Genomic DNA, 23637 nt, shown 5'->3' on the forward strand with positions numbered 1-23637 from the left:
AAGCGTATTTTGATTGGTTTGCGCAAAAGTTATCGCGTTTACTAACAAAGGGAAAGATTTTTGTCATTTTTGGTGGTTTTTTTTTAACGAGTAATGGCGGCGATCTGCGATTTTTTTTTTTGCGGTACTGCGACATTGCGGCGTACAGATCGGACCCTTGACTGACATTTTTGACACTTTTGGGGGTACCAGTGACATTACTGCAGTAATCAGTGCTATATATATGCACTGTTACTGCAAAAATGACACTGGCAGGGAAGGGGTTAACTGTATTGGACAGGGAGGGGTTAAGTGTGTCCTAGGGGCGTGCTTCTAACTGTAGTGGGACATTGCTATTGGTGTAAAAACAAAGATCAACGGTTCTACATAGTAGAACTGTCTGATCTTCATTTTTACACAGGGAGAACTGACAGGCGGCTTGTATACATAAGCCGCTCTGTCTTTCTCCCGCTGTACCGGCGATCGTAGTGTGACCGGCGGACATCGGGTCCGCCAGTCACACTCCCGCACTCCTCCGTGAACGAGCCGAGGCGGGCGCGCGCTCGCCCGCTATTGGCTCTAGAAGGAGTGACAGGCGAGCGACGTAGACCTACGTCACTCTGCCTGGCCGGGGCCGACTGCCGCAGTAAATATACTGTGAGCAGTCGGCAAGTGGTTAATAAAACTACATGCAATAAAACTCATACTCAGTCATTTTGGGTTTAAAGTGTCTGGAAAATTTTAAGCATTATGAGAATCTCAGGGTTTACTAATTCGACAACAAACCATTTCAAACTATGAAATACCCAAGAGAACAGGAAGCTTGTGTAATTCATTTTTTTGCAAAGTAGTAAGAAAACTGCTGACTGAATAAAACACACAGCAAACAATGAAATGTGCATGGAGGTGCAAATGTGCATTTTTCTAAAGGGGTGACCCTTTAGAAAGCATATATGGTACCTTGGAGCAGTTTTCACAGGTCGTCTTGCTGAAGATCACAACATCACTACTGCTGACGTATTCCTGGATTTGAATCATTAATTTAGTCCTTTCTGTCTTCTGCCCTTGTGCATTTCGGCCTTTCCCATTCATATTAAGTGGTCTGTTTTCAGGTGTCTTCACACATTGATCCCCTGCAGCTACAGCTGGTAAATTTAAAGCACCATTGGTGAAAAATATTGGTGAAAAATGACTTTTATATTTTGTATAAATACTTTTTTTAAGATAAATAGTAAAATAGGTACAAGTATACCAAATTTTCTTAGCATTCTGATAACACTGATACTGGTCAGTAAAATTATAAACTTTGCGAATAGTATTTATTATCTTGTTTCCTAAAGATTAAACTGTAGAATTTGTTCAGTATTTTTAATACACATGTAAATGTTATTAGTTTAAAAAAAGTTTTATTTGTTTAATAATTGATTGTGACTCTGGAGGTGCCCGCAAATATGTATAGTGACTTTAAAGGAGTTGTAAAGTCAGGAAGTTTTTTTTATCTTAATGCATTCTAAGCATTAATATTTAAAGCCTTCTGTGTCTAGCAGCCACCCCAGCACCCCAAATACTTACCTGTGCTCCCTCTCTGTCCAGCGATGTCCACGAATCCCTCGGCCGTCCTGGGACTCTCCCTCCTGATTGGCTGTCAATCAAAGTCAGTGAACCAATCAGGAGAGAGAGGGGGGCGGGGTCGAACGGCAGCTCCGTGTCTGAATGGAGCTGCAGCTTAGCTCGGGTGCCCCAATATCAAGCTGCTTGCTGTGGGGGCACTCAATAGGAAGGAGGGGCCAGGAGCAGGAACGAGGGACCAGAGAAGAGGAGGATCCATACTGCTCTGTGCAAAACCAACTGCACAGAGCAGGTAAGTATACCATGTTTGTTATTTTTATAAAAAAATAAAAATAAAAAAAACGAGACTTTACAATCAGGAGGGGCGGTGGGCAGGAGGGGCAGTTGCCCTGGGTGCAATAGTTTACTGTAGGGATGGGGGTGTCTTCCATCTGTTGCAGGGCTGACAGGAGTAGTGACAGCTGCAGTGATTTTTACAAGTGGGTGACTACTGGGTGTAGGATCCCCTAAGCTTGCACATCACGAACGGGAGAGGGGGACGCAGTTTGGCATTTTTGCCCTGGGCACTGGATGACCTTATCTTGGCACTGCTTCGGGGTAGTGTCGGAGCTTGTTTGTTTCCTCCTACTTTCCGTCATTCCCATTGGTCCATCGCTATGATCAATAGGGATGCATGGTAGGTAGGAGGTTGTGTAAAGAGGAGGATTCTAAAAGGTACAGGAGGGCTCATGGTAATGCTAAAAAGAAAAGTTTCTCTCTTTAGTGCTTTCAGTAGGTCATTTTCAAAAAGGTAATCAGCAATGACAGCATTTGGCATTATACTGTGCATTACCGCTTGTCTCTCTCTTGACAGGTCTATGGTCCAACTTTAGGAACATTCGTCTGTTGTTTAAGAATGCTGAAGTGATTGTTCCCTTTTCTTTGGAGAGAGGAGCAAGATCCTAAAATAGTTTAATGTGGGAAACCCTCTATAAGCAATTACAGACACTTCTGATGCTCATATTTGCTTGTTGTTAATCCCCATGTTATCCAATTATGACAAGTGATTTAGGCCGGTCATACATGGATCGAAACTCTTCTGATTAGGCAGGAACTGGTCGAATTTCAATCCATGTATGTGCTAGCTGGTTGTACACAAGTCAATCTATTGATCGACTTGTGTTCAATCGGCCTGTCAGGTTTTTATCAAATGATCAGTGCTGCTGGCTATAGCCAGCAACACTGATTATTGTGTACTATGGGCAGGGAAGCATCCGGCCACCAGAATAAAAGAGTTCAGTGGGAGTGATTGTCCCATCCACATCGAGTGTGTGGATGGGGAAATCAGTTCATTTTTTATTTTGTTCAACCAGCTGGTTGAACGAAAAAAATAAATGAATCATGTATGGCCTGTCTTAGTTGAATCACTTCCAAATACTAGATTGTGTACAGGCAACCTAATGTTTAAACTAATTGTTTTGAAGCATCCACTTTATCCAAAATTAGATGTTTAAATTTAATAGAAATCGTAAACAGGTGCATTCAGCTAGTCTGCCAATTGGTGGCTCTGTCCCAGAATAGTGTATGACAGAGAATAGTGTAATCAGGAGCTGGGTCCTTTTTGGCTATAGCCCTTCTGCAGTGATATCATGAGTGAGCCAGTGCTCATATATAAGCCAGGCTGGGAGGAGCCTCAGTGCAGTCAGGGCATGTGAGCCAGATACCCCACCAGCATGAAGATGTAGTCAGCTAAGTGGTGGCCCTGGACAGGGCTGGAGGACAGGGTGAGGTAGTCCTGCACTCAGAAGAGCTGGCTGTCGTCGCCTTGTCTCTTATGGTGGTGGAGGCTAGAGTGGGTTGCGAAAGGCTCTTTAGGCTAGGCAAAGTATTTCCTGAAGTGAGTCTATCCCCCTGGAGTACCTGGTAGAAGAGTACTAAAGCAGAGGTAAACTGCAGTGATCCTGTCTCAGAAACTACATGCAAAAAGTTGCGAGCTGGATAGAGATAGCTTAAGGCAAGCCAGAGCCCTCCGAGTGAGTACTAATGACCCTGTAAAGGACAGAGACTGGGTAAGGGAAGATGGCTTAATGGAAGTGTGTTGCTTTCACATGTGACTGCTGCAGGTCGCCCACTATATGTGCATGACAAAGCACTGTCAAGTCACCCCAGATTGTATGTCTAATTGATGTGACTGTAAATGCCATCTTGAAGTAACATCAGTACATTGCAGAAACTTTCCTATCAACAGCAGACATTCCTTTCTTTGGGATACAAAGGCTAATTGCCAGGAATGTCATGGGGAGGAGGCCTTTGGCATGGAGATGGGCACAATATGTACCACGATTAAGGCTTCGAGTTGGAGGTTTGTTCTAGCAGGAAGAAGTGGGGCAGGGACATGTGCTCTTGATGTCAATACACAGCCTTTTGCAAGAACCCTTACATATTTATTATAAAAAATAATAGGCCTCACAAATATCTGCTCCTGTAAGCCATGCTAACCACTAAAACATTTTTTCTCTGTCGCTCATTGACAGACGCAGGACTCATATCTTGATATCCGTAGGGTTATACTGCCCCCTACAGGAGTAGGACACTAGGCAGAAAAAAAGTTCTGGCTACGTCTATGGGCAGTCCCAGGGGGTACACTTCCTGCTATAGGATGTCAGTTTTTTTCTGCCTAGTCAGGAGTAAGGACCTAAGTTCCTTGCTGGGATCTCTGGTCCTGGCAAGCTTTTTTAGATATTCTTTTTTTTAGCTAGTTTTTCTCCGGATTGTTCCTGTGAGATCTACAAGCAATTATGCCGGATCTGGGCGACGGGCTGGATGTTGAGATCCAGTGGTCACCCCAGCCGGCCTACGAGCACGTGCAGGCCCTAGCTCCGCGCTGGGTCGGTCGCGACATAGTCCCACTGGACGGGGACTGGCCCGCGAGTTAAACGTCTCGCCAGGTCGCATACGACCGGTCTGCGACTGAGTCGCAGCGTTCCTAATGGCCGACATCCCCCCCCCACTACGGCGGCGAGGGGTTTCTGTCAGGAGTTGGCGCCCGCCTGTTCCGGTATGGTGAGTAAATGTTCCCCCTTTTCCTCATGTCGGGTTCTGGGGTGGACGCGGGCCCCTCCCTGGGACGGTCAGACCCCCAATTTTCCGGGTTCCCCTCTGTTCCACTGTGCACCCCCCACCTATGGTGCCCCCTTCCTCCCCCCTTCCCACCTCATGGGGGGTCTCTGTCGCTACTGGGTATATGTGGGGAGGCTGGATCTGCATGCAGGCCGCTGAGGGGGTGGGAGGTCCCGCCGGTGCAGACGGCTGTTGTGCAGGGAAGTTTCCTACCTGACTCCCCAGGGTCCATCTGCCGGTCGATCATCTGTCAGTCAGGAGGGGGGTCCCCAGGGGCCCCCTTTACCACCGCTGCGGCGCGGGCCGCCATTTTCTTGTAGCCTCCATGTGCTTCACATGTCGGTGGCCATCTTGGTACACCCAGTTCATTTTTTTTCCTCAGAGCTGGGCTTCTGTGGGAGTTCCTGGAGGCGTGTGAGTGGGTGGAGCCCCTCCCTAGACCCGGGCACATCACTCTGCAGGCCTTCCTTTTGTGAGGACAAGCGCTGCTGAGTCATCCTGGGACTTCTGGTGCATCTTCCTGCGGGGGTTTCTAGGCACGCTGCCTGGACACTGGGGGACGCTGTAGCGCGGGGAGAATTTTGCGAACGGGTTCCTTTGGTATCCCATGGACCCTGCTGATTATGTGTCTCCACCTGATCCCCTCTTGGTGGCTGCACGGTCCTCCGGTTCACAGCTCACTATTGATGCACTTTCGGTGGTCCTGGAATCATTTGTGTCCCGGGTGGGGGTGGCCTTTCAGGGGCGCGGTGCTAAACAACGACCTCTGCCTACCCCTGCCTCAGAGTCTCGGCTGACGCGGGTCTCCCCTCTGGGGCTGCTGTCTTGCGCCCTGTCTCCTCTGATAGTGAGGATGACCTTTCTGCCTCTGCTGTCGCGCAAGATGAGGCGCTGGTGGACGCGCTGATTGTGTCTGTCCGGGATACCCTAAAGCTGAAGGACGCGGCTACAACTGTTACGCAGGTTGCCGTTGGCACTCGCAAGCCCTCCAGGGTGACAAAGGTTTTTTCCTTGTCCCGCATGTCTAACGCAGATGGCTGAGGCGCTATCCATTTGAGGAGTACCTCATTAAAAAGTGGACGGTGCCTCTTACTGTCCTTTGGGTAGTCTGTGTCTTGCACTATGTTCTCCCTGGCATGATCTGCCTTCAGACCAGTGTTTACCAGGTTCCTACGCCGTGACCTGGAGGGGAGAAACCTCCCCCCTGCCAAGTCGGAGTTACTGGACATGATGGTGCAGGGGCTGCAATTTGTTTGCGACACCACACTGGATACTGCTCCAATGCTGGGGCATTTGTCATTTCGGCAGTGGTCCTCCGGCGCATGCTGTGGCTGTAGTGCTGGTCGGCGGATCAGGCTTCTAAGAAAGCCTTGACTAGTCCCCCTTTTTAGGGAGATCACCTGTTTGGTGTTACCCTGGATAATATTATCAAAGGTCTCGCTGGAGGCAAGAGCACCTTTCTCCCACAGGCTACCAAGGGTAAGGACCCTCGTCGCAGACGGGGACCCTCCATTTCAGCTCCCGAGCTGTTTTTTCGTTCCTCTGGAGTGGTGGACAAGGCGAAGCCCTTCCGGGCCCCCTCGGGGGGTTCCAAGTGACCCTGGTTTGGTAATGGGAAATCGAGTTCCTCCAGCCCTGGAGACAAGTCCGTTTGGGCATGAGGGTGCGCCCCCACCCATGTCAGGGGTGGGGGGGGGGACGTCTTGCTGGCTCTCAGATCCGTGGCTCTCCAGGATTCAAGACTAATGGGTCACAAGGTCATGCGGTCGGGGTACTGGGCTACTGGATACAACTAGAGAACGTTTTTCTGGGTTTTTACTCACATCTGTTCACGGTGCCCAGAAATGGTGGCCTCCCTGCATCGGGGGACTTTTTGGCCTCCATTGACATCAAATGTGCCTACCTTCACATTCCCATTTGCGCAGGACACCATTTTCTGAGCTTTGCAGTGGGTGAGGACCATTATCTGTTTGTGGCGTTACCCTTTGGTCTCGCCTCTGCTCCCCAGGTCTTCTCACAGGTTTTGGCTCCGGTTTTGGCGCTGTTGCGGCAACGGGGGATATCGGTCCTGGGCTACCTGGATGACCTCCTCCTCCATGCGGAGTCTCCGCAGGTTCTGATAGCGAATTTGGAGATCACCATGACCTCTCTGGAAGAGTTCGGGTGGCTTGTGTGCCTGCTGACGTCGTCCCTGGTCCCCTCCAGAAGCCGGGACTATCTGGGCCTGGTTTTGGCCGAGTCCTTGGCCAAGGTGTTTCTCCCTGTGGAAAAACTCCAGAAAGTCCAAACAGCGACTCGGCTGTTGCTGTCCACCAAATGATTGTCCATTCGGACCTGCTGTAGCGTTCTGGGACTGATGGTGGCGTCTTTTTAGGCGGTTCCTTTTGCTCAGTTTCATACGAGGACCCTCCGAAGGAGATCTTCTCACATGGAACAGGAATCCCGATTCTCTGGAAATCAGTTCAGGCTGAGTCCCTGCTATGGTGGCTTCGGTCTCCGTTGCTCAGTCGAGGGAAATCCTTTCTTCCGATCTATTGGACGATTGTCACACGGATGCCAGTCTATCCGGGTGGGGAGGGGTTCTCGGCAGGTTATCTGGTCCCTGGAAGCATCCAGGTTGCCGATAAATGTATTGGAACTGAGAGCGATCAGGCTTTGCCTGGTTCACTGGACCAAGCATCTTCGGGGATGGCCGGTGCAGGTTCAGTTGGACAATGCCACGGCCGTGGCTTATGTCACTCACCGAGGAGGCACCAAGAGTGTACTTGCGGGCTTGGAAGTGGCCGGCATCCTCGTTTGGCGGAACACTTGTTCCGGCTCTCTCAGATGTTCACATTCCAGGTGTGGAAAATTGGCAGGCGGATTTTTTCTCAGCCGACAGACCTTCGATCAAGGGGGGTGTCTCTTTGTCCGGAGGTGTTTCACCAGTTGTGCCTTCGTTGGGGCACCCCGGATGTGGATCTGTTGGCATCCTGGCTCAACAGGAGGGTGCAGAGGTTTGTAGCCCGCTCCTAAGATCCTCTGGCAGACGCCACAGACGCGCTGGTGGCCCCGTGGGGGCAGTATCAGCTGCTGTATGCCTTTCCTCCTCTCAAGTTGCGGCCTGAGGCTTCTTCACAGGATTGAGGTGGAAGGAATTCCAGTCATTCTTGTGGCCCCGGACTGGCCTCGTCGAGCCTGGTACGTCGACTTGGTCAGGCTGGTCGCAGACGCTCCTTGGAGGCTTCCTCTCAGGGAGGATCTGCTGTCTCAGGGGCCGATCTTCCATCCTGCTTTACGGTCGCTGGCTTGACGGCTAGGCTGTTGAGAGCCAGGTGCTGAAGGACAGGGGATTGTCTGCTTCAGTTATGCCTACCCTGCTTACAGTGCGGGAAGCGACTTCTAGAATGCTCTCTCATCGTGCATGGAAGTCTTATATTGCGTGGTGTGAGTACCTCGGGGTTCATCCACGTTCTTATTCGGTGGCTCGGGTCTTGACCTTCTTTCAACGGGGGTGGGGGGGGGGGGTTGAGCAGAAGCTCGCTTTGAGTTCTATCAAGGGTCAGGTCTCGGCCTTGGCGATTTTCTCCCAGAGGCCACTGGCCACTCATTCCCTGGTGCAAACTTTCATCCAGGGGGTGCGGCACCTGGTTCCTCCGGTGCGCTCTTCCTTACCGCCCTGGGACCTTAGTTTGGTGTTGTCGGTTCTCCAGAAACCTCCCTTTGAAAGTACTAGGGAGATTCCCCTGCCTACCTTATCCCAGAAGGTGACCTTTTTGGTGGCTTTTACTTCTGCACGCAGGGTGTCGGAACTGGCTGCGTTGTCCTTTTGTTCCCCCTATCTGGTGGTTCATGGGGATTAAGTGGTTCTTCGACCGGATCCGTCCTTCTTTCCTAAGGTGGTCTCCGTTTTCACTTAAATAAGGATATTGTGTTAACTTCCCTGTGTCCTCAGCCCAGCCATCCTAAGGAATTTGCACACCTTGGATGTGGTTCGGGCACTCATGGTGTCCCTGGCCACTACTGACTCTTTTTCGTCAGTTGGATTCGCTCTTTGTGATCGCGGATGGCCCTAGGAAGGGTTTGCCTGCGTCTGCTGCAACTTTCTCCGGATAGATCAGGCAGACGGGGGTGCAGGCTTGTTCGATTTAGGGTTAGGTTCCTCCTTTCCCTGTTAAGGCGCACTCTACTCGGGCACTTAGAGCTTCCTGGGTTTTCCGGCATCAGGCATCTGTGCTTCAGGTTTGCAAGGCGGCTACCTGGTCGTCTGTTCCTAACTTTACAATGTTTTATGCGGTTGTGGGCTGGCATCTACGGATGCCTCTTTTGGCCGCAAGGTTTTGCAGGCTGCTGTTTGAGGGGACCCTTGGTCTACCTCGGGGGTTCTGTTTTTGGTTTTCAGGTGGGTCTCATCTTTTGTTCCGATGAGTCCTGTGTTTCCTGGTTGGCTATGTTTTTGGCCTTATGGGATGTATTCTTCTGTTATCCCACCCCTCATTCATGGCACTACTTTGGGACATCCCTATGGATATCAAGATATGAGTCCTGCGTCTGTCAATGAGCGACAGAGAAAACTGGATTTTTGACTTACCGTAAAATCCTTTTCTCTTAAGCTCATTGACAGATGCAGTACCCGCCCCTATATGTTTGAGTTGGGTTGGTATGATTTCACTGACACGGCTTTGATACAAAACTGACATCCTATAGCAGGAAGTGAGAGGGTATACCCACTGGGACTGCCCATAGGCGTAGACAGAACTTTTTTCTGCCTAGTGTCCTACTCCTGTAGGGGGCAGTATAACCCTAGGGATATCAAGATATGAGTCCTGCATCTGTCAATGAGCTTAAGAGTAAAGGATTTTACGGTAAGTCAAAAATCCAGTTATTTTCTTAAACTACATTAGAAGCATGAAGGGATGACCCTTATAAGCTGCTATGGCTATGATAGGGATAGCCATAGGGAATTTCTAGCATCTGGGGCAGAATCATAGAAATATCCCAATAAAGAAAAAAGGCAGGGATTATTCTATAAGGCTCTATCCTTTAGGTTTACACATGAGACTCCCATACATAGCATTGTAATTAAAGGTTATTTTGTGAGGACAAGGACTGCAGAGTGTGTCATTTGTACACTATGGTGGATTTAGATTCCATTTAACCATTCCCTATATGCAAGACCTAATATTACGTGCAAGGTGGATATACCCATTCTCACAAGTTACAGTACTAAACTTTCAAAGATGGGAGATTTGCCACACTCTTGTTACCAGACAGGCAGTAGGGGAAAATCAATAATCGACACAGCAAAGTGAGTTCCAAATTCCCCATTTTACTCAAAATAAACCTTTTTTGGGGTTGTCTGTATCCCTTTTGGAGATTTTCCCTCACTTTCTGTCCTGGTGACAGCATTGACAAGGAACCCAAAACCACAAAAAGAGTAAATAGATGTACTAAGCCTTTCCTGCTGTATCCAAAATGTAAAAAAAAAAAAAGTTTTACCTTGGGATACATTATAATAACAATATTAACATTTAAACACATGACATATAGACACATCTATTTATGTATCATATAAACCCCCGAAAAAATAGATCCCCTCCAGCAACAATAGATTTACCAACAGCCAGCATCAGTAAACCCTCCAGCACACCCCAGCACCCTTTGTTATTATAAACAATCAGTTCTGGAGGTGATGGAACTCTGTTCCCCCACGTTCCTGCTATATATTCTACCTTTGACTGAAATGCGTTTCATAGTCTTTTAAATCAGAAAGAGCCAATCAATCAATAATGATAGCACTATGTTACAAAGTCTATCTTGGGTAATTGCTTGGGGTGGTTCTTTTATCAGTCTAATAGCTTCATTGACTTTAAAGACATATATGGACATGTTCAGCATGTTGAAAGCATCGAATTGAAAACATAGACAAGCTGTACAATGAAATATGAAATAAAGCTAAAAGAGAAAATCAGTCTTTAACAATTGTTTTCTATGTTTCCTATGCACACTACAGTATACACACGTGGTGTGCAGAAAAATTCAGTTCAATGGACATGGCATGAAAAAACCCTTAAAGAGATTGTCGCCACAACTTTATTTTCAACAAAAACCTTCTAATAAGATTATATGTGTATTTAACATATTTTATGCAATGCTATATACCTGTAAAAGCCTCCCTTTTGTAGATGTAGCGGTCAGAGGAGTAGGGGACCGCAATGCAGAATTCAAGTACGGTACAGCAGACAGAGAGGCTGAAGCAGATACCGGCTTCATTAACCAACAGAGTATAATGGCCGGAGAATGATGTTAACAGTAATAACAGATTACATAGGTTTACAGCAAAGTTAACTGCAACGTGATACTTAAAATGGCGCTCCCGCCAATGCACACACAGAAATACAGGCTACTCTGCTATATGATCCTATCTGATTCCCGCTAACCGGGACACGTTGTTGCAACGCTCTGTCTACAGAAACCTGCTCTATGCCCTGCCACAGGTTAGCACTGGTGCACACTCACAGTTCTGTAGGTACAGCTGCTTTATCTCAGTGCCTGTGATGGTGGATGCAGTCAAGTTTCTGGATCTGTCCCTTGCTGTCTGTAGCTGCAGTCTCTTATGCACTGGTCTGGGTTTCTTTGCAGGTTGTTTATCTTGTTCTGTCACGTGGAGGTCACTGCAGTCTGGCCCCTTGCTCTGTAACTTTCTTGAGGTGCTCTGGGATGTTCTCTCCTCTCTTTCTTTGGTTCTCAGCTGCAGTCCGTAGTACCACAGTTCAGCTCTGTCTCCTCTGGCAAGATCCTGTTGCTCTGTCCCTGGATTATACAGTCTATATCCCCTCTCAAGGCCACAGCATGCAGTACCTTACCTCAGCTCAGCACAGCCATAGAGACAAACACCACACCGTCCCAGGAACTTCCTGCTTCCTCAACTGTGGCTTATTCTCATTAACAACAGTGACATCTTGTGGCTGAAAGATGCATGACAGTCTGTGGGAATTTCTCAATAGAAGTACAGTGTAATGGTGTTTAGTCATTTAAGGCCGTGCTCCACTATCATTCACTTGATGTCAGCAGTCCTAACAGACTCACTCAACTGACACTCTATAGCAGGGATATGCAAACTGTGGCCCTCCAGCTTTGGCAAAACTGCAAGTTCCATCATGCCTCTGCCTCTGAGTTTCATGCTTGTGGATGTTAGTCTTGTTATGCCTCATGGGACTTGTAGTTCTGCAACATCTGGAGGGCCACAGTTTGCATATCCCTGCTCTATAGTATTACACTTCTCTCCTCCACCAACAACTTCATAAATGATTATGCAGGGAGGTGAAGGGAGAGGCGGAGGAGCTGGGCCAGCAGAGAGACTAGTTACACACTCCCAAAACCCAAAACTGACAGAAGTTTTAGAGTATTAATTGTTTTGGGAAATCCCATTATACACAGCTGGCCATTTAATTAAATTACACAAATAAATGTGTTGCCCAGTAATGGCCCATGTAGGGTCCAATATCTTGTCTAGAAAGACATATTCAAGTCTAGCTTGACAATAAAATGTGGTCTGTGCCTGTGGAGATTCCTAACAGGAAGTAAATTCTTAGCAAATATATAAGCTGTTTATGCAACTAGATGTCTGATAACAAAAGTTATATCACTTTGCAAAACCAAGTGTAACTTCTTGTAATAGCCTCCTGGCTATTTTGTTGCACTGCTCTGTCTATTTCCTCACCAAGACAAAGCTGCATCAGTGCCAGGAGGGAGTGTAGGAGGGGTGCAACGTGGTCCAGAGGCAATAATTCACACAGTTAGGTGCAATATAAAATTTGTATTGAAGTAATGCAGCAACAATTCACAATAAACCCGGTGGAAAGGCAGCCCAGTCGGGTGCACTCACAGTTTCCAGCAACGTAAACAGAGCGTGTTCTAGCCAGACTGACAGCATCTGTAGAAAGGGGCAGAATGTGGCCTGGCCGTCTCGTGCCCAGTTGGGAAGATGTCCAGAAGAGTGCTTTCCCAGATGTGGGGTACATATCCCTACTCTGCTAACTTGCTAAACCTGGGAGCCAGGGCCTTATATAGGCTCTGCCTGCCCCAAGATGACAGCTGAAGTCACATGGAGTTGCATAGGATAGCTTCCCTAGTGACTCAGGAACCCTTTCCTCTTTGCTTCCTCTCCAACAACAATTCCGCTGCAAAAGAGCGCTACCTGCAGTGGAGAAAACAAAATGCCTCTGCCTACAAGCCTTTCTGGTGGACTGGTTCTCTAATTCACCAAACCGGGACATCCGACTGATTGTACACAGGCTAGTGGTTGTTCAGCTCAGACACAGACTCCCTCTGTCTTTCAACAGCTTCCAGCTCTCATTGATTCAGGTGCCTGTCTGTTGGACCAGATAGGCCTACAAATGGGTTCTTTATGTGTCCTCATACATGCTACTATTCCAGTAGACAGGAACCTTGACTGACTGGAAACATCTTACCACTGGTAGGCAACACCTGTCTGTCCACAGTCAGACTCCTCTGTTGGGAATGCCTGTTCTGATCATTCTGGGACTCTTTAGTGCCCAAACAGGCTCTCCCCTTTTCACTTACTTATCACATGGCTAGAAGGTTTTGTATCCTAGCAATCTGTGCAAGACAGTTTGCATTCAGAGGCAAATTTCCCCAGAGGAGAACTAGAGTATTCCCCAGTGGTTCCACTATTTCTTACTGTGTAAACACACATATCTGACACTCCCCTCTCCTACCGTTTGCTTGGTAAGTCATTGTAGACAGAAGATCATTCACTAAAACCCTGGATCGGAGTTCCAGCTGTTTTGTGTTTATTAAAAGTCAGCTACAAAAAGTGTAGCTGCTGACCTTTAATAAACACTCACTCCCCGGTCCCAGAATCCAGTGATGCAGCTTCACGAAGCCTCGGTTCTCTCCCTCGGCTCTCACTGGCACCAGCATCACTAGTGTGGGCACCTGGCTGTGACAGCTTGCGGCTTCTAAACCGGGGGCGTACTGCGCATGCGCGAGTCACACTGTGCATCATGAATGGCCGAGCAATCCTCTGAGACCTGTGACGTGTCCGAGAACATTGCCAGAAGGGAGAGGGAGAGGAGAACTTCCGCTCAAGCCACCTAGGAAGTGGGAGCGGGTACTTGTCAAAACTAGGTACCTACGCCCCCCCCCCCCCCCAAAAAAAAATGACATACCAAATGCGGCACGTCAGGGGGTCAGGAGAACTTAAGGAGGAAGTTCCACTTTTGGGTGGAACTCAGCTTTAACTGTTTCCAATTTGATGTGTTACATAACATAGAGGTGCAGGGAATCAAAGGAAGTTTCCATCGCACCCCAGCAGTCACATAATGTGAGAGTAGGCCTGCTTCTTGTGTCTGCACTGACTGCAAAGGTAGCTTCTCTACAGTATTTAATATTCCCTGACCTCTTAGACTATAACCCCATTTGGTCAGAAGTGAGGGCTGCCTTTTTCCTGATGTATCATATTCCAGACTTGTCTGAAGTTTGTAATTTCATTCCTTAATGTGTTATTACAATACTGATAAAAATGTAGGTGCTTCATAAAACAGTAATAGTGATAAGTAACTTTTAGGAGATCCAGGGAAGGAAGGGCGATATAGCAGGATGGTAGATCTAGTGATGCACATAATTTCAAAAAGAATAAAGATATGAAAAGTTTGTCCAGTACATCATGTGGAAAATAAAAAGATAAATAATTAAAAAAAAAAACATATAAAGCTAATAAAATTAGTGCTTCAGTTTTTCTGGGTAAATAAAAATATTTGTCTTGTCCACCTATAAGAGCCGGTTCACACTAATCCGACTGGTCAGGCGACTTGGTCGCCTGACAAGTAGCTTCCAATGCTGTGCAATGGAACCGTTCTGATCAGAGGGACTCAAGTCGCTCTCCGACTGAGAAAAAGGTTCCTGCACTATTTTTTGGCAAATTATGAGAAGTCGCTGCAAGTCGCGCTGCATGGGCAACTTCATTAGTCGCCCGAAGTCGGGGTGACATTGAGTCGGATTAGTGTGAACCGACTCTAATGCTAGTATTTAAATACCACAAATTGTTTGATGTCAGGGAGAAAAAAATGTATACAAACAGCACATGTAGGTTTCAGAGCCGGTTCACATATATGCGATGACAAACATCACATGTGATTTGGAGCGCACTGCTCTGCAAATCACGTGATGTCTGTGCATGTCCAAACTGACAGTTCGCACTTCGATATGCAAACTGATCTGGGAGTGTCGTTAACATTGTTTTGAAACCCCAGTAATTTGCATATGGCAGTGTGAACTGCCTGCGAGTTGAATGCGATGTGTGAACCGGGACTGTGTGAAATTATATTTAATATAACATTGAGTTTAAATCCCGCAAGTCTCCTAAATGTTGATTATTTCATCCTATAACAATTTAAATAAACATTCATAGACATGAGCTAAGGGCTTAATAAACATTTTCTAGCAGACCAGTGCAATATAATACTAAAAGCCAAAGTGACTGGGACATATGCTAATTATCAAATTGTCTGTAAATCCTAAATCTGTCAGGTAATGAAAAATATCAGGACTTTCTTTGTATGACTCAATAATCACATCACTAAAAAACTAAACCGGTTATTTAATTGTTGTAAATTATAATTAAAATATGTTAATAGAGATTTACTGTGGAGTACCATTAAAATTAATTGCAGTAATTTATATATTATATCTTAAATGTCAATGTAGGGCAAATAATGTATTCTGGAAAACGGTTTGACACATTTCATGGAACAACATTCTTTTTTCACATCCCATACTTGGAGTGTTCACATCCCATATTTGAGGCCCGATCTGACGGGGATCTGTGGCAGTTTTCTATACGAATACTGCCACAAACCCATTATTAAAACTCAACTGAACACCCCCCCATTGTTTTTTCCCCCCTCTTACTTGTAGAGCTGCATTCTATTCAAAACAGATACTTACCCACAGAGCAAATCTTGGCCTGCTTCAGCTGCTTTCTGGGTTCAAGCAGCCAGGTGCTGATGACACATGACACTTGCCCTCCGGCCTTGCCCTTAGCTGATCTGTGTGCTTGATCCTGCAGCCTCCTTGGAGATGTGATCTAAATATCCCAGGAGGTTGCAGGAACACAGACAAGGCATTCTAGGACAAGGTAGAGCCAAAGAAAAACAAATAATAAATAGATAAACACAGAAAAAAAAGCAAAATAAAACTGCAATTTTATTTGGGGAGAGGAAGTGACTAAACAGAACTAACCCTTTGAACTAACCCAGATTTACTGTTACATTGTGGCTGTTCTGTGCAGAATGATGTACTGTATATATGTGCGATTCTGCACTTCTGGGCAGGGGGCGTACACTGCTTCTACTGCGATTACGAGCGAACAGCAATGCCAATGGACGTCCACCGGCACCCGCTAATCGGCATGGGGAGAGGCAGGAAGGAGTTCTGCATTTGCAAACAATACAAAGCTTCGTCTTGTCATCGGAGATGTGTGGGATTTTTCACAAAAGTATCTCACAAAAGTGAATACACCCCTCACATTTTTGTAAATATTTTATTATATCTTTTCATGTGACAACACTGAAGAAATGACATTTTGCTACAATGTAAAGTAGTGAGTGTACAGATTGTATAACAGTGTAAAATTGCTGTCCCCTCAAAATAACTCAACACACAGCCATTAATGTCTAAACCACTGGACACAAATGAGTACACCCCTAAGTGACAATGTCCAAATTGGGCCCAATTAGCCATTTTCCCTCCCCGGTGTCATGTTATTGGTTAGTGTTACAAGGTCTCAGGTGTGAATGGGGGAGCAGGTGTGTTAAATTTGGTGTTATCACTCGAACTCTCTCATACTGGTCACTGGAAGTTCAGCATGGCACCTCATGGCAAAGAGCTCTCTGAGAATTGTTGCTCTACATAAAGATGGCCTAGGCCAAGGGTGTCAAACGCAATTTAATCTCGGGCCACATCAGCATTATGATTGTCCTCAGAGGGCCGGTTGTATATTTAAGACTAGATGTCCAGAGCATCCCCTACCATTACATAAGATGTTAAGAGCCTCACCACCATCAGAAGTTGAGTCCCTCACCCTTCCTTACATCACAGTTAACCCCTTCTTATCTTGTGCAGCTGCTGGAAAGAAGGTGTAGGCAGTGCTGGAAAGCAAAAAGTTAAGGGTCTGGAGGAGGACCAGAGCAGGGCTGGAGCTCTCATGCAGCTGCAGGAGAGGTGCGAGGGCCACATGAAATGGCCTGAAGGGCCGGATTCAGCCCGCGGGCCTTGTGTTTGACACATGTGGCCTAGGCTATAAGAAGATTGCCAAGACCCTGAAACTGAGCTGCAGCACAGTGGCCAAGACCATACAGCGGTTTAACAGGACAGGTTCCACTCAGAACAGGCCTCACCATGGTCAACCAAAGAAGTTGAGTGCACGTGCTCAGCCTCATATCCACAGGTTGTCTTTTGGAAATAGACATATGAGTGCTGCCAGCATTGCTGCAGAGGTTGAAGGGGTGGGGGGTCAGCCTGTCAGTGCTCAGACCATACGTAGCACACTGCAAATTAGTCTGCATGGCTGTCGTCCTAGAAGGAAGCCTCTTCTAAAGTAAGAAATAAACCTATGCGCTGCCAAAGGAAAAAAGAAAGCAGATCACCTGGAGGAGAAGAATAGTCTGGAATGGAGAAAGTCACCCTTGAGAAAGTCACATGTTTTTGTGACGCAACGCGTCGGGACACTGTGGTGACGTCACTTCCAGATCGACGGCCGTGACCGGAAGTAGGAAGTCGTTTGTGAGAACGAATGCTGTGACCGCATCGGCGGTTCTGAATGTTGTTCTAAGGCGCTGTTTGTTCATCCTTGATGTAAGTGCAATACTTTTACTCATCCTTATTAAATTGTTGGAAATACTGCACCATGAGTTTCTCTCCCGATTTTTTTGGCATATGAGTACCACAAATCCACCCTGGTAGCAATTATCCCTATTTGAGGTCCATTTGAGGATTGGACTGCAAGACACCCAGGATCTAGAGGAGATACCCCTAAAAGGTCTGCAGGTTGACAAGTGATACCTGATACGCTCTATCAAGTGTTAGTGGAGGTGAGCGGCCATTACACTCATTCCTTTTGATATCTCAGCTCACTAAAGAATCGCACTGGGAATCACCGGAAATATTTTTAATTTTTTCTCCACCGATTATTATTCAGTTTGGGAATTTTGGACTTTGTTATTGAACTTCCAATGCATGTTTCACCTTGTGATAATATTATCTACCACGTCACCTTTATATTTTGAATATTTTAATTGAAGAGTTGACAGTGGTTCACTCTTCAGAGGATATTTTTGTTTCTTATAATATTGTATTATTTTGTCTTTTCACTGTTTGATACCCTTCACCTTTCATCATTGTGTCACTGCATTTTCTGTTTATCGTCTTTAAGGAAGTACAGTGGTTCACTCTCCATAGGGCACTTTTACTTTTGACCAATTTTTGGTTAATTTGCTCTTTCACTACACTTGTGTAGACACCTGTTTTAGTGTTCTTCTAGTCATTATTGAGCACTTAATATTGGAAGAATTTACCATTTTTCCTTACTCTTCATTTGCATTGAGTTTGGGTTCACGAATTTTATATCCTCACGTTGATCACCTCTTCACATATGTTTAATTTGATATTATGATTTACACAGATTGATTATCTTATATTGTATATTTCCTAGCGAGTTTCTTTTACTGATGGTTCACCAACTATAGAGTACCTGCGCTGATTTTATTTCTTTAATCATTCTCTTCTAAAGTAGATGCACAAGAAAGCCCGCAAACAGTTTGCTGAAGACAAGTAGTCTAAGGACATGGATTACTGGAACCATGTCCCGTGGTCTGATGAGACCAAGATAAACTTATTTGGTTCAGATGGTGTTAAACGTGTGTGGCGGCAACCAAGTGAGGAGTACAAAGGCAAGTGTGTCTTGTCTACAGTCAAGCATGGTGGTTGGAGAGTCATGGTCTGGGGCTGCATGAGTGCTGCCGGGACTGGGGAGCTACAGTTCATTGAGGGAACCATCAATGCCAACGTGTAATGTGACATACTGAAGCAAAGCATGATCCCCTCCCTGGGCTGCAGGGCAGTATTCCAACATGATAACAACCCCAAACACACCTTTAAGATGACCACTGCCTTGCTAAAGAAGCTGAGGGTAAAGGTGATGGACTGGCCAAGCATGTCTCCAGACCCTTAACCCTATGAGCATCTGTGAGGCATCCTCAAACGGGAGATGGAGGAGCGCAAGATCTCTAACATCCACCAGCTCTGTGATGTAATCATGGAGGAGTAGAAGAGGACTCCAGTGGCAACCTGTGAAGCTCTGGTCAACTCCATGCCCAAGAGGGTTAAGGGGTTAAGGCAGTGCTGGAAAATAATGGTGGCCACACAAAATATTGACACTTTGGGCCCAATTTGGACATTATCCCTTAGGGGTGTACACACTTTTGTTGCCAACGGTTTAGACATTAATGGCTGTGTGTTGAGTTATTTTGAGGGGACAGCAAATTGACACTGTTATACAAGCTGTACACTCACTACTTTACATTGTAGCAAAGTGTCATTTCTTCAGTGTTGTCACATGAAAAGATATAATAAAGTATTTACAAAATTTTGGAGGGGTGTACTCACTTTTGTGAGATACTGTATATATATATATATATATATATTGGAGATTGACTGATTATCGGCAACACCGATATATCGGGGTCCGATATGCACTTTCCCCGATATATCGGAATTAGCCCCTGAGGTTACCAATATTACCGATATTTAGGGACAGTGCATGTCCTGCGGTGATGCCTGCAGCTAGAGGCATCACCCCGGTACCGGGGTCCATAGCCGACGGTCGACTGACTTGTAATGACAACCGATGTGGCTGAGAAGCCGCTCGGCTGTCATTACAAGGAGCGGGAGGGGACGCCCCCCCCTCCCGCCGCCTTCCATGACTCAACCGGGTCTCCCGTCCCTCCGGGAGACCTGGGCATCCTACCTTCACCACCGAAGAGAAGACCCGGTGTAGCATGAAGATGTGTCCCCATAAAAGCCGGTATCCCTGCCGCAAGTGCGCATGCGCCGGTCTCCATGTAAAAAACCCAGAAGTGATGTCATGACATCACTTCCGGGTACTCGAGCCGAATTAAAAAACTTGGCGTTTTGAATGCTTTTCAGTGCCGAGGAGGGGTTTGGGGTCTTTTAGACCCCCAGATCCCTTCACAAGGAGTACCTTTAGAAAAAAAAAAAAAAAAGATTTTACATGTCTGAAAATATCGGTGGATATCGGCCGATACCGATATCCGATGACCAAAATATCATCGGTATCGGCATTAAAAAAACGATATCGGTCGATCACTAATATATATAAATAAAGTAGATTGTAGATGCTATAACTTTTGTGCAAACCAATTTTTTTTCTACCAAAAATATGTAGCAGAATACATATTGGCCTAAACGTATTAAAAAATTTGATTCTTTAAAAAGTTTATTGGATATGTTTTATAGCAGAACGTAAAAAGTATTGTTTTGGGTTTTTTTTTTTTTCACAAAATTGTCAGCATTTTTTTGTTTATAGTGCAAAAAAATTAAAAAAAACCCAGTGGTGATCAAATACCATACCACCAAAAGAAAGCCCTATTTGTGGGGGAAAGAATGACAAAAATTTTAAATATGTAAAGCATTAAATGACCGTGCAATTGTTGTTAAAGTAACGCAGTGCTGTATTGCAAAAAATGGCCTGATCATGAAGGGGGATAAATCTTCCAGATGTCAAGTGGTTAATTAGGAGCAGTCCCAGTGCCATTTTCAATTTCACTCTAAAATAGAAAAAGACATGGGTGGCATAGAGAGACCTGAAAGTGTCACTAAAGGCAAAACTTTTTTCATTACGGATAAAGTAAGGGAGGTTTATAACCCCTGTTAATGTTTTTTTGTCATCTGTGTCCCATTAAGGAGATTTCCCTTCTCTTGTTGTGCCATAGTCAAAACAGGAAGTGAGAGGAAATACCTGCAAACTGACAGAATCACAGTGTGTAACCAGAACTAGTGTCATTATTGGAAACAAGTATAGCCTGACACTAGTAAAGCAATTCTAATGCAATAAAAAGTCCAGCATAAAATAAGTCCTTGGACATTGCTTCTATTAGAAGTAGAGTGAAAAGTCCACAGATTCAGGGCTTGCCTTGTGAGGGGGAGAAGAAGTGATCTCCAGAACGTGCAAAAGAGAGAGAAAACAGGCGAGTGTAGACTGTTAAAAGAAATTTATTCCAAAATAAATTTATTCCAACAAGACTATAAGTGCCGGTTCTTGTGACTTGTGTTGCTCCTATTAGAACGGTTCCTGTACCACACAATGGACCGCGACGGTGCGTGACTTGTCAGGCTGACCAAGTCCCCTGACAAGTCGTACCAGTGTGAATGGTGACTTACTCACATGGGGGAAGTGAAAAGTAGGCACATTAGTAAGGCTTTAAAACAAAACGTCTGGTGGCGTTGGGGCTTCATAAGCCTATACTGCAGCTGTCTCTGCCGTTTGTGCTCGCAACGCATTTCAGAGCATGTGCACTCAGCAGTGGGGAGAGATGAGCGCATTTCTGCACAGAGAAATGGGAGAAAGGAGCTCGCGTCTCTCATCTGATGAATGCGCATGTGAGCACGCCGGTGACATCATCTCGGCCAGAGCTGCGTTCCAGGCCTTGCTTCTAACGCTTCCCTTCGCTCCACCAGCCAGCTGGCAGGAACAACCTTACGAGCAGCAGAGACAGCTGCAGAACGGGCTTATGAAGCCTTACTGATGTGCCTACTTTTCACTTCCCCCATGTGAGTTATATTTTTTGGGTCATTACTGACAGATATTAAAATTTGGGATTTCCTTTTATTTTCAATGATAACAATAAACAGGACAAACAGGGTGAATCTCTCTAATGGGGACCCATACAGCAATAAAAAATTAACACGTGTTCTAATCCTTCCCCATTCTATCCAATATTATAAGAAAGTTCTGCCTTTAGTTACACTTAATGTCACGCACGCCACAAACACCACTATAATGGCGCAGGTACTTGTGTTTTTTCCTCCATTGTTTTTAATAGAACCGCATAGTGAACATCAATGGAGAATTTTAATTATAATCATTAACAACATAATAACCTGTTTTATTAGTTTGTAAAATGATAATTGAGTCATAGCAAGAAAGTCCTTATTATTTTCCATTTACTTATGCTTCTCTGAGATGAAGATATGTTTGAGTGAGAATATAGATTTCCTTGTGAATATTGCATTTCTTTTTTTTTTATTAACCCTAAATCAGTTTTTCACTATGTTTCACATAATGCCTCACCATACACACTTTTCTTAAAGCAGAATGATGGCCTACAAATAACAAAAATTATATATGGCAGCACAGTGGCTATGTGGTGGGCAGCACAGTAGTTAGCACTTACGCCTAATAGCACTAGGGTTCGAATCCCAACCATGACACTATTGGCCTGGAAGTTGCATGTTCTCCCTGTGCCTGTGTTCTGCAACCGGACAAGAACAACTTACTGCGCATGCGCCATGCGTTCCAACATGGCCGCTATGCGTTCCAATAGGTTTCCTGATGTGACAGAACACGAAGCAGAGGCCGACATCTTCTTACACTCAAGCAAGTCTTGAATTTTACACTCATTTTAGCAGTAAACTTACCTTAAATACTGAGTCACAGTATTAAATTTTGTAATTTAAATTGTAAAGTAATTAAATTATTATTGCATTCTAGTAAATATGGCCAGAAACCTGCAAGCAGAAGGAGGCGACGGCCATCTTGGTACACCCCGCACTGCTCAGCGACTAACTGAATATATAGTGAAATAGACTTTCGTGGGTGTAAGATGTCCCTGCTGCTGCTTCGTGTTCAGTCACATTAGGAAACCGATTGGAAGCGGCCATGTTGGAACGCATGGAGCATGTGCAGTAAGTTGTTCTCATCCAAACGTCACTTCCATTTGCAGAATCTGATAGGTAGCGGTATTCTGATAGAACACCTGCATGGGTTTACTCCAGTTTCCTCCCTCATTCCAAAGAGGTGCTGATAGGTTAATTGAATCCTGTCTAAATTGGCCCCAGTATATTTATGAATGTGAGATAGGGACCTTAGATTGTAAGCTCCTTGGGGGCAGGGACTGATGTAAATGTGATACATATGTGAAGCGCTACGTAAATTGATGGCGCTATAAAAGTTCCTATAATAAATATATATGTAGCAATACTCCCAAGGGAGCTGCTGAAGATGGGTTCCCCTGGGTTACCATTAGCAACAGTAGAATATTCAGACATGTTTCCAAGTGATTTTACCTCAGACAAAGACCAGTCCTGTTTCTTTGGTTTTTGTGTTTTATTTGTAACTTGGATAGGAGAAGGGATGAGTGGGATACTCCAATAACTGAACTATGCACAAAAAGGCAGGGACTGTACAAAAAATGCTGACTGACGCTGGTTAATGCTGACGCTGGTTAATGCTGATTGAGCTAGTCATGTCTAGGCCGCTTACTGTATTTCACCTGACTGTGAAAGAGTCCTTTTAGCTTCCTAAGGCACTCTTTTCCTGAGGTAACTGTCCTTTATAGAAGACTGCACTGCTGAACAACTTCAGGGCCCTTCCTGGTGCCCCCTTTACCCTCTAATCTTCAGGGTTTAACAACTTGGCACCCCCTTTACCGTATCACTCTGGGTTAGCTGACTTCTGGATCCCCCCTTGACCCCACTGGAGTGGCCCCCTCTCTTAGGCAGACCCCTGGGCAGATGCTTGAGTACTCACGATACTGTTTTTCCAGAAGTATTCTGCTCAGCAGGTCCACTGGGTCAGCACACTGGATCCTTCTGCAGCACAGCTCAACCCCTGGTCCCTAGGCCGACTGCCTGGATCACCTTCCTCAGCAACAGGAGGAGAGACAGCCGTCACCCTCCTCATGGGACCTG

General features: G+C 45.8%; 1 protein-coding gene across 1 annotated transcript in view; it reads right to left on the minus strand.

The window, feature by feature from the left end:
- TXNRD1 (thioredoxin reductase 1) overlaps positions 1-23637 on the minus strand; it is a 111433-nt gene that overhangs the window by 82168 nt on the left and 5628 nt on the right. Inside the window, exon 2 of the mRNA XM_082253114.1 lies at positions 940-1124. Coding sequence (XP_082109240.1) covers positions 940-1124 — 185 coding nt within the window. The remainder of the gene's footprint in view (positions 1-939; positions 1125-23637) is intronic.

This window comes from Pelophylax lessonae (assembly GCF_965119305.1).
Source record: "Pelophylax lessonae genome assembly, chromosome: 4".
In the NCBI taxonomy this organism is placed as follows: Eukaryota; Metazoa; Chordata; class Amphibia; order Anura; family Ranidae; genus Pelophylax; species Pelophylax lessonae.